This window comes from Lithobates pipiens, unplaced genomic scaffold (genome assembly GCF_037356315.1).
Source record: "Lithobates pipiens isolate NorthernLeopardFrog02 unplaced genomic scaffold, aLitPip1_a1.2 Scaffold_3, whole genome shotgun sequence".
NCBI classification, from domain to species: domain Eukaryota; kingdom Metazoa; phylum Chordata; class Amphibia; order Anura; family Ranidae; genus Lithobates; species Lithobates pipiens.
This window is the reverse complement of record NW_027507790.1, coordinates 173,762,000-173,774,274: the sequence shown is the minus strand read 5'-3', so window position 1 is coordinate 173,774,274 and position 12,275 is coordinate 173,762,000. Positions and strand designations below refer to the sequence as shown.

Here is a 12,275-nt window from a genome sequence, read left to right as displayed (position 1 = left end):
TTTACAAGAGATACTCCTTCCTCAGGGGGGCAGAGGATATAGAAACTAATCACAAAATCAGATGCTTATAGCACACTCCATAAAATTAAAAACAGCATCAGAAGCAACACAGCGGCCACAGGAGACCGCCATTACCCTTTGGAAACCCAGTATGTAAAAATCTGATGCCAATCGCTGGGGGCGTCAACAATAATATAAGTACACCATTTAAATAGAGTGTCAATGTGTGTGGACAGGTAATGCAACCTGCTCACATGAGACCTCTTCAAGAGACACAAGCTGCACAGTTATAACCTCTGAATGTCTCCCGCATACTCGTAAGAAGGACATTTGTTCTCTATTTTTCCTTTGAGCATATACCCAGGATTCGCTCCATGGGCCTCAGCTGGTCCTTTTTCATGTTCCATGTGCGTTGAGCCCTCCTAATGATCTTTTTGGGCTTATTATAGTATTTTGCATACTGGGTTTCCAAAGGGCGATGGTGGTCTCCTATGGCCACTGTGTTGCTTGTGACACTGTTTTTCATTTTATGGAGTGTGCTATAAGCATCTGATTTTTGCTATTAGTTTCTATATCCTCTCCACCCCCGAGGAAGGAGTATCTCTTGTAAGCAGTGAAACGCGTCGGATGAAGGATCTAATTCAATCATCATCCATTTTGACTACTTGCGATATCAGTTGATTGGTATGTACACTCCATGATACATGTTTTTATCTTTGTATTTTCTAAAATAAATATATGATTATTTTTCTACTTTTGATTGTGACTGCTACTGTACTGCTATAGTCCACAGGGGAACTCCTCTCTTTGTGTAAATATATGTATGACAATTTATAACAGTTTATTGATAATATTTATTTATTTTTACTCTGTGTTCCAAAGGGTGTTTTTTGAGCATGTGATCCCGGCAGACAGGCTGGGAAAGATCTGGGTCACGTGACAGCTGTATATCGATTAGGAAAAGGTATTTTAGAGTTTTTTTTTTTTTTAATAACTACAGTGCCACCATCCATATACAGAAAGAGAAGGGACAATGTAAATTAAACAGTTTGTTGTTAGCATCCCTTTAAGGTGGTATGCAGGATTTAGGACAGTTTTCTCTCCAGGATGCTCTCCCACACCCTTCTTTAATATCTAAACTGGCAATCTGAGTAGGCAGCAAATTCAGTAAAACAAAACTTAAGTATTTACAGAAAAGAAAGACTGTCAACACAGTGCTAAACAAACCATTGGACTGCTACTTAAAACTGTTTATGAAAAGTATTGCATTTTCACTTTGCAAAGAAATCCTAAAACCTGATTAAGCAGGAGACAAAATTCTTAGAGTCAGCAAGTCTGGAAACAGAAGAGTGCTTGCAGTTGCCAATAAACCTCTTGACTTATTGGCTCTAAATGTTTTCATCACTAGTTTATTAAATCACTTTTTTTTTCCAAGACATTTGAACTATAAAAACTTACCACAGCAGCAAATATATACTTTTGGTCTTTTTCTTGAAGAAACAGCAACACGTCAGTTAAAAGTAGGGCTTGGATATCTAAAATATATTTAAAAAAAAAATAGGTTTAAGATTTGAAACTTTTCTTCTGAATAAATATTTGTTGAGAGTCTGAATCAAGACGTGTGAAGCCAAGCATTGACTTGTAATTTTTTTCTGTTCCAGAATGAAACTCTCCCAGCAAAAACAGCACAGCCGTGTACAATGCAGGTTAAGAACTCACAGCCAACATGGTGTCTGCGGTACATAATCCAGCGTAACCAGTTTCTTTCAGGCCTGCATTGGCTACAAACGTTTCAGTCCAGAGCACAAAGACTGAAAGACATTAAGCGCCCAACAATATGCCATTATGTGAATTTTCGGCACGTAAACAGGAGTTTGGTAGTTTAGTTTGCCAAATGTTTTATGATACCCCCTACTAGCCCTCCCACATTTTGGAATGAACAGAAACAGCCCTATTCTCTCAATGTATACACGCTTGGCTGAACTTTACATAAAGCCACACAAGTAGTAATATGGAGACTACTGGGTCTTTTGGTTTTATTTCATCACTGAAAAAATAAAAAAAAGGCAAGGACTATCTCGTGAGAGGTTGACTATGTATAAAAAAACTGGCAATTATTTTACAAGCTGACATTAACCATTCTTGTGCTTTTGACTTTAAAATGGAAGGAATAAAACTGGCAGTAGAATGAACCACTGGGTACTATATCATAAGAACTGAACTACTTTCTGCCAGAACTCTTGGATAATTGGGCAAGGCCATTTTAGGTGAAAGGAGGACTCAGTGTGTTATAGCACTTTGGACAACATATTAATGATTTTAAGGTTAGGTATGCTTTATGTAAAATACACAACTGAGTTGGGTTTATATGAAAATACGAGTAGGATTAGTTTCTGCAATTCCAGCCCCTCATCCTACTTTGTCATATCAAAAGGTCCACTTATGTTTCCCAACTGGACTTTTTACAATAAGAAGGCTTAATAACTCAACAGTGTCCTGTAGAAGAAAGAAATAAGCCTTTTTAGGGAGGGAGGAACTTAGCATATATTTAGGAGGAGGTTTTGGTGAAGGAGTCTTGTGTGTTTGGAAATTGTGCCTTAGCATGATGTAGTTGAGGAAACTGAAAGAACATTAGGAAGGTTAAATTCCTTTATACAAGTGGAGGATACTTTGTGAGTACTAGAATTTATCGTTTTTATCATTTAGGTCCGCAGAAAAGTATAATAGCTGGATTTAATCCCCATGCATTTGAACCAAAATGACAAGGATAACTATTTGTAGACTAACTCCTGTCCTAAAAATGTAGCCTAAAACCAGAATAGGAGGCTATGTAGTGGTACAGGCCTTGTATTTATGCAATATTATGTATCCAAAGACATGCTGGTAGGTTAATTGGCTCCTGTCTAAATTGTCCCTAGTATGTGTATGTATGAATGTGAGTTAGGGACCTTAGATTGTAAACTCCTTGAGAGCAGAGACTGATGTAAATGTACAATGTATATGTGTAAAGTGCTGCATAAATTGGTGGAGTTATAGAAGTACCTGTAATAAATATTACATATTAAGGGTGTGGAAAATCTGGACAGACTGAGGATATGGTAGATGGGCTACACAACCTAAACTAATTTAACTACTGATGAAGGCCAATGAGAGGCTGACACGTGTTTAGAGGGGAGGAGCCAAATCTGTGAAGCATTGCGAGTGTAAATTTGGGGTGAATGAAGTAATGATTTGAGACATGCGGTTTTAAAGTTTTTGTAAGTGGATTTGCTTTGGGGGCTTTTAATAAATATGCAAACAGAGTACACTATGGCACTTGCATTTGTTGTTTCATGTTTATAACCTATGGAAGTAATAGCGTGATTAAGCACTTATGAGAAAGTGGAGGGAGGTTCGTCTGGCAGCAACACAAACGCTGGTTACCCACACAGAGGAGCAGTCTGGAGTAGGTAGGATTACCATTGGAGAGTGAAGGTTGATACACTGTGGCGGACACGAGGAGTGATTTGTCTATGTTTTTGCATTGCTCTTTGAGGTGAGCAGGCACTTTAGCTGATGGAGGTATGCACTGGATATTGGTCCTTTTGAGGACAAACACACACAGCGGTGATTACTTTGGAAGCATTGACACAGATGAACTGTTTGTTGTTGTTTTTTTCAATTTTTTTTTACATTTTCACTTTTTAATTTAAAACATTATTTTGATCATGAAATGTTTAATATAAATTTTGTACGCACATTGTTTAATGAGACACAGCGCTGCACTATTTATAAAACAATATAAGGGAATGCTAGAGTTTTTATAATACTTTTTTAGGGATAATCATTTAATTAGTTGATGCAGCCTGTAACATTAAGGGGCAAATTAAATCAGACTTTAAAGTGAAACTGAACTCATAATCATATTACAGAGAATATCCAAATGGTGACTGTAATCGTAATCTGAAAACTATGCCTTTGATCTAAAATTGCTCCCCACAAAATATGCGGTGCACTTCTTGGTATGTGGGGGTGCCAAGGAACTCCCATGCTTACAAACTCACAGCTGTACATCTGTAGTGCAAGTTCTTAGGCACTGCTACCTGTGACAGTCTCAGGAGATTTGGTCATGTCACTACTCTACTGTTCACTGTTCTTCTTGCTCAGGAAGCAAAGCCCTGCCTCTATCAAGTTGGCTGCCTACACAGAGAGACACAGTGTGGAGCAAGGCACGGTAAACCAGTAACAGGGAAAATACGGTGGATGGAGAATGGGGAACAGTCACCACTAGTTACTAGTCCTTTGCCTTCTGCCTACCATTTTTAGGGCACAGATTTCTGTGTTCAGTTCCTCTTCAATAATTTGTGTTTATATTAAAATGTAGAAAATCTTCTCAAAGTATTTTCAGATTACAATGCCAAGCCATGTGAAGGATTTAATCCAGATCAGGGTACAGCAAGTTCCTTGGTAGTGGGAACTGATCCAAGTAAAGGATATATAGCCCGGTCTGTTGACTTTCAAAGCATGGAATAATCTAGATCCCACAGAACTGACTACAGCAACAATGACTTTCACCTTGTACCCTGCTTTCATCACACAGAACAAACATGACTATTCCATAGGATACACTGGCCCTCTCACACTCAGGATTGTAAAACGTACTCCCCCACCAATCGGCTCCATCTCAGGACATATTTCCATATGAAACCAAAGATATGTCTGCTTACTAAAGCCTACGGGATACAGTAGTCTATGTGTCACAGAGGCCATTTCCTTCTGCAATATGATCAGTGCAATAAATTGATTAACCAAAAAAGTGCTACATAAACTAATTATTATTATTACTGTCAACAGTGAGTACCTTTAAACCTCCCTGTGGCAGTTTTCCACAGGAGGACACCTTCATACAGAAGCACCCGCTCTTTATTCTTTAGGTCTTGCTTTGTAAAGACATGTCCATTCTTCATCTTGGTGAAGGTCTTGTTCTCAATCTTGTTCACAAACTCTTCAAGTCTTTGTTTTCTCTCAAATTCACTGACTTTTAGGTCTACTGCAGCAATCATGTCCTTTATTAAGCACAGGGCCCGGCAAAGATCTTTGTGTTCGTCATTTCCCTCTAACAATAGGACATGAGAAGTATTAAAGAGACAAGAGGGCATTTATATAGCGCAGACAATTTACAGAGTTATTTACATACATTGTACTTTCACATCAGTGAAGCCCTCAAGGAGCTTACAATCTAAGAATGGCCATATATTATACAATTTGCATGTACAATTTTCCTTTAGATTCACCAAAACCATATATCATGAGGTCAACTTGAATCCAATCAGGCAGGCCCTTGCATACATAGTTGAAGGTAAATCTAAAAGAAATTGAATAAAGGAATTGTATAATGTATTGCCAGCTTTAGGTCCCCATCTCACATGCGCACACACACATACTAGGGCAAGTTTAGGCAACAGCCAATTTACCTACCAGTATGTCTTTGGATAAGAGGGATTTACAGACCGGAGTTCAAATGTCTGATTTTTAGTGCAGAGCTAGGCTGTAGCAATTTTTTGCTGTGTGTCCCTGCAGTGAAAAACGTTTTGCCATGCGGTAAAATGTCTGTCACCGCACATAGTGTGAATTGGCCCTAAAGATTTAGAGGTTCACAGAAGGTATCTGTATTTCAGATCATGTAATCAATGTGGCAGCAGTTACTGGAAAAATAAGTTAACTACATAGTCTATTGTTGTCTATAAAAGTCTATTGACATAGATTGACACTATGGGGTTGATTTACTAAAGCCAAATAGACTGTTCAGTTTGCAAGGGAAGTTGCATTTTGCAAGAGAATTTTTCCCATAGCTTACTGAATTTGGGGAAGCACTGCTGAACTTCCATCATCAAATTATGTACAAGCATAATCTTTTATTCTCTTTGCACCTGTTCAGGTATCCTTTGCAAAGTGAAACTTCACTACATTTACTAAGCTCTGGGAAAAAATATCTTGCAAAGTGAACATCTATTTCTGATCTGTAAATTTGAAATACTATTAGAAAGTAGTAAAGAACAAGAACTATGCTGTACTATTACAGCAGTATTAAAAAACAGAAATGATCATCATTAGATGTGGTGGCTGCATTCATTTTCTTTTATGGTTTTATTTTTCCTGTTTTCACCTGGTGATCTGGCCTGGTGATCTAAGAATTGGTAAGCTGCAATATAGTAAATGTTTCTTTTTGGATTTAATACTGTTGTAAGTAGGAAGTACAGCTTGTGTATTTAATGTGGAAATACAACCTGCTCCCATATTAAGTACATAAAGACCAAGTAAAATATTACCACTCAAGAGGGTTAAACACTCATAAGGGTGCTTACAGTTTAAATAGAAGTGACAGTTACCAGCTTAGAGATTTTGTACTAACCTGGAGTATAGCGCAATATCCTCTCCACAAGAACTGGATATTTGGTGATACGCTGTGTTACTAGAAGAATACATTCCGGGATACCGCGGCGACGAGCTTGCAGATTGCTGTTTGTCACCTTTAAAAACAAAATATATTATACACAGGCATACAAGCCTTTACCAAACTAAAAGCCGCAGCTTTATTTTATCAGACATTGTAACTGTTTGTTCACATAAATAGCCACAGGGTGGCAGTGCAGTGTTAGAATTGGCTTATAATTCCATTGTCACATAGAAAATGATTAGATGGAAAACTGCTTGATGACTTACATGGGACACGTCATGTGCACCTTTTTTGATTATCTATTTGCGTTCTTAAACAAAATACACCTTGTGATATTAGAAGAGTCTTTTCTAATAAACCTGTGTGTGGCAATTTGTAACAAAGAAAGTAGACAAAAATCATATTATTAAAAAATCTTAATTAGAATAATGCCTGTCCCATCAATTTGGCATGACAGATAGGCAAATAGCATTTTCAGAAGAGGATGATGGCAATGGCAATGAACAATTTTCCTCTCTAAACGATTCCTTTAATTTTACGATTCCTAAACGGTTTCCAACTTTTACCTTTGAAGTGCATATGCCTCCTGCTTTTGAGGGGCAGGGGGTTTCCCCTTTTAGTACTCTCAATAATTAGATGTTTGAAACGAGTTGCTAAACAGCTCTGAAACGACTACTACGCAAATCGCTTGGCTTTTTCTTGTATGTCGCACCTCAGCCTTGGAAAACCCATCTGCTTTCCAAGACTGGGCTGCAATGCAACGGAAAAAGTGCTCAAGACTAAGTATAGTAGGCCAAATCTAGATACTCTCCAGATGCTCAACAACCTATACACAGAACTGCTAAAAGAGAGATGTATTTAAACAATGCATATTAGTGTTCATGTAGGCTGAGTGCAGACAGAATTATTATTTATTCACTCTCACTGCCTTCAAGGAATTAAATATTGGCTCAGGTAATGGTATAATTTGTGTTAATTTATTATCCTCACATGTAACAATTACATCATTATTCTTCATGAACTGAATGAACAAACATTTTCTGTTCTGATGCATGTGTTCATTTTCTAAACTGCAATGGACAAACTTGGAATGTGATTGGCTGCTACAGGCAACACCTTCACTTTTCAGTATGTCAGCTTTAAAGAATGCCAATTCACTAATATATCTGTGCTTTTACTGTGCCTGTACATGTGACAAATACTGTTAGCAGTTCTAGAGACACGGATTTCATAGGGGCCCAGAGAGAGAAACCATCTGCTAGTGTCCTCCAAGTATTAATCTCTCACTCTTGCACAGATTAAAGTTTATCTATACCAAAAAACAAAACTGTAGCTGCTGCCTTTTAATAAACAGATACTCACCTGTCCCAGGATCCAGCGCTGTGCTCACCCAAGACAGTTTTTCCACCGGTCTTTGGTCCTCTGCATCTTAACTGCTTAACTGTGGGCACCTGGCTGTGTTAGCTTGCAGCTTCACAGCCAGCTGCCCACTGCACATGTGCAAGCTGCACTGTGAATAGTCCCACAGTGTTCTGGGACCTGTGACCTGTCCAAGAAGGCTGCAGGGAGGGAGCACTACTGCTCAGATGCGCTAGCGATCCAAAGAAGTGGGAGTGGGTACCTGTCAAAAACAACAACCGTATTTGGCAAATATTGCAGAGGATAATCAGCGGAAACAGGATGAACCTGAGCTCAATTTTGAGTGTCAAGGCAAAGGCTGTGAATACTTAAGTACATGTGATTTTTTTAGGTTTTTTTATTTTTAATAAATTTGCAAAGATTTAAAACAAACTTCTTTCACATGGTCATTATGGGGTATTCTTTGTAGAATTTGGAGGAAAATTACGAAAGTAATCCATTTAAGAAAAAGGCTGTAACATAACAAAACATGGAAAAGGTGAAGCGCTGTAAAAACTTTCCGGATTCACTGTATAACATGTTTGTTATTTTAGCTGAAATATTTTTTTTTAACTTTACTAACACTTTAATGGCATTGCACATTTTGCTAGGATTCTGAATCATGGGCAGAATCACGATGATTTCGCCCACAATTCAGAACGTCCAGGTGTGAATGGAGACTTAGGTCTCCATTGTTTCATCTACGAATGCCCAGAGCACAGAAAACCTGAATTTTGGGCATTTGTACATATTGTAGTGTATGGTGCAAGGGCTGATTGGATACGGATTAACTGGGTTGTTTATAGACCCTCATATTACATAGTTTTTGTAAGTCTAAAGGAGGTGGACAACATTTTTAGAAATTATAATATGTAAGATCAGCATAACTTTAGGGGTCATGGAAGATATCTGTAGACAGGATTCTCAGTAAAAGCAAAAAACATCCCCCCAGCTCAACCGCTTGTGTCTGGAGTGAAGATGCTGAAGACGGGTGCACAGGCCGGGGTGTCCCATGCAATAAAGTCCACTGTAGATAAAAGCCGGCAATTCAGAACTCCTTATGTTAATCTTTATTAGCTACATAGCATGGATACAGGACAGAAACATTTCTGTACTGGATCTGTCCTGTATCCATGCTATGTAGCTAATAAAGATTAACAAGAGGAGCTCTGAGTTTCCGGCTTTTTTCTACAATGATTCCCAGTAAGCCTTGCTATAAAAAGAACACTTACTTTTATGAAGTTCTGAAATTTTTTATTATGTTGCAGTTCCTTAAACAAGTTCACAGCTTCAATATGGTGACTGCAGAACTCTCCATAAATGTGCTTCATTTTTTCTGCGTTCTCAGCTGAAAACTGGAAAGAAAATGTAAAATTAAATAATTATATAAACTTTATGCTTTAAAGGAATTGTAAAAGGCACAGTTTTTAAAAATAACAAACATGTTATACTTACCTACTCTGTGCAATGGTTTTGCACAGAGAAGCCCTAATCTTCCCCTTTTGGGTTCCCCCACTGGCGATACTTGCCCCTCCCACATGCTGAGTGCCCCCATAGCAAGCCGCTTGCTAAAGGGGACACTTGTGCATACTTGAGTAGGCGGTGTGTGTCCATGAGATACAAAGAGCAAGGCATGGCTCTGCCCTGGTTCCCTCCTCACTGACTGATTGACAGCCAATGGCTCCTGCTGCTGTGTCTGAGCCTAAGAGGAGGGAGAGAGCTGAGAGAGCCTCTGCTCCTGTGCACATTGCTGGATAAAGATGTTGGTTAGGGAAGTATTTAGGGGGATCTGCTTGCAAACTGCAAAAAAAAAAAAAAAAAAAACTTCCCCCTGCAAATGAATGTTATAATACTAGCAAATTATGAAAGACTTGCCTGAAAATGAAGCCCTCCAGCGGCGTGCTGTCACCGCTGACAAGGCTTCCATCTTCACCCAGACTTCTTTCTGGGTTTGCAGGCAGCTGCCATTTGATTGGCTTAGCCACGATGATGTCACTCCCATGCATGTGCATGGGAGCAAAAACTAACATTTCTATATAAGTAATGTCTTCTAGTACAGATTGACCCAAAGAAAGGCAGTAATTCTGCAAGCTAAAGCATTAACTAACCCATATTGGTTCCTTTATAATATTTCATCAAAAATTGTGTCACCGTTTAACAATATGCCAAGACTTAATATGTAGTCATAATCTTGTAGACATACAGTCTGTCTTCATAAACAACAGTGATTTGATCTGGGGAAAGGCGCTAAATATGTTGACATGGCTATGTAGGAAAGGACCATTTATATGAATATATTTTAGTTGGGCATACACTAGTAGATTTTCAAATGGACATATGTATGAAAATTCTCAGTACATTCAATGGCTTGATGAATGCTGTTCGAATATAGTTAAAAAATTAATTTGCTTTACTTTTGAGTGAATGGACTGTACAGTTAGAAAGCCACAAACACTGTTTTGAATTTGATCATTTGAGAAATATTTTCCATCCTGCTCCTTTGAATTTTCTCATCACTGTGGTTGAAAACCAACATCAATTTGACCCTGCTATTGGAAAATCAAATAAGCGTTCTTAAAATTTAAATTTAAATATTGAAATGAAAATCTACTAATATATGGCCAGCTCTAGTTTAGCTAAGTGTCTCTGCAGCATTGAATATCATGTAAAAAGCTGCATAATACAGGAAAATGTTCAGTGATAGAGAACAAGGGATGATTTCATTGAAACAACCTTCAGTGAGCGGATCTGGGCAAAATTAAAGACATTGCGCAGTTAAAGGGGCACTCCTGGCTCCGGCTCTTCAGTGGGTGCCCCCACTGATAGCCACTTTCCATGGGGGCACCCGTGCAGGCTCGCTCCCAAGTCCCACTGCTGCATCCATTGACAAAGACAGCAGGACTCAGCCCCACCCCCTGCTCCAGTGTCACAGCTTTTGATTGACAGCAGCGGGAGCCAATTGCTCCTTCTGCTATCAATATGGCTAATGAGGACCCGAGACAGCGTCTGGAGCCACTGCACTTGTGTACATCACTGGATCGAATTGGGCTTGGGTAAGAACAATTGGGGTCTGGGGGTCAGCTGTATTAGCATGCATTAAGGGGAAAATCCTTGAGAGTTTCCAACCACTTTAAGGCAGGCGTGCGGCCTGTAATAAGGAGGAGTGTCATTGTTCATGACTAGGGACCTATGAACGTAGAATTTCTAAAACCACGCAGCAGAAATGTGTCTCAAAGAAGTAATGGAACTCATATTTTTCTCCTCCATTGAGTACATCTTACCAGAGACACTCATGACGACATGAGACTATCACAATGCATGTGCATCTATGATCAGAGGTGTTGGCAGAAGAGGAAATGGAAGAAGAATTTGTAGCTTAAAGCGGTGTTAAACCCCAAAACAAAACCTCTATAATACTGCAGTGGTGACTGTATTGGTTTTTTTTTAGGCTTGTTTCCCCCTTTTGTTGATAGTGTCAGTTTGTCTGTTATTTTAAAACAACAGAACCTTAAACAGAAAAGCAGTCAAGCAAAAGTGGAAGTTAGAAGAGGGGGTGAGCAACTGCAGCCCTCCAACTGTTGTGGAACTACATGTCCCATAAGGCACTACAAGACTGAGAGTTAAAAACATGAATCCCAGAGGTAGAGGCATGATGGGATTTGTAGGTATGCAACAGCTGGAGGGCCACAGTTGCCCTAGTTAGAGGGTTAAGACAACTCATTTACTTCTGACAGGGGTGCTCACAATGATCAGCGTTTATTAATTTGTGTAAAACCTTTATCGCCAAAGGAAAAGAAGGTTACTGTAACTGCTGTTAGCTGCAGTTTGGCTTTAATTTGTTAGTCACTAATGTAAAGTCCCTTTAAATCTACTAGTGTATCTACCACTATCCTCCCCACGAGGTGACAATGCTGTTGCCCATAGGTGTCTCAGTTGCTCCTCCATTCCGAATGAGGGCATCCTAAAGGTGACCATACACTAGCAGAATTTTGTTTGATAACGTTCTTTTTAAGAACATTAGTCCAATTTTCTGATCACAAGAGGGGTCAAATCAACTTTCATTTTCAAACACAGTGGCGGGAAAATTTGAAGGAGCAGGATGAAAATGTTTTCACAAACAAGACACGCTAACAGTATGTGTGGTTTTCTTATAGCAAAAGTCCACTGATTGCAAAATTAAATAATAAGCAAAATACATTTTGAAGTACTTTTGAATGACAGGTCCTGAAATGTCCTGAGAATTTTCATATGAACACATTTTTGTATGGAGGTTCATTTGAAATTCTACTAGTGTATGGCCAGCTTAAGACAGAAGGTGTGTTACTGGCAGGATCACCAAAAAAAAATAATGGAAAAAAAGCCAAAAAAAAGAAAAACGATTGCAGTCACCGCATCCAAGAATTGGTAAGCTGTGGTATATTAAAGTTTTGTTTTTTGGTGT

General features: G+C 38.8%; 1 protein-coding gene across 5 annotated transcripts in view; it reads right to left on the bottom strand.

The window, feature by feature from the left end:
- The window catches only part of ARHGEF28 (Rho guanine nucleotide exchange factor 28), a 367,072-nt gene that overhangs the window by 45,625 nt on the left and 309,172 nt on the right, over positions 1 to 12,275 (bottom strand). For all 5 annotated transcript variants that reach the window (XM_077462520.1, XM_077462516.1, XM_077462518.1 and 2 more), the window contains 4 exons: positions 9,067 to 9,189; positions 6,392 to 6,509; positions 4,841 to 5,095; positions 1,459 to 1,535 (listed from right to left, as the gene is read on the bottom strand). In XM_077462520.1, the coding sequence (XP_077318646.1) occupies positions 1,459 to 1,535; positions 4,841 to 5,095; positions 6,392 to 6,509; positions 9,067 to 9,189 (573 nt within the window). The remainder of the gene's footprint in view (positions 1 to 1,458; positions 1,536 to 4,840; positions 5,096 to 6,391; positions 6,510 to 9,066; positions 9,190 to 12,275) is intronic.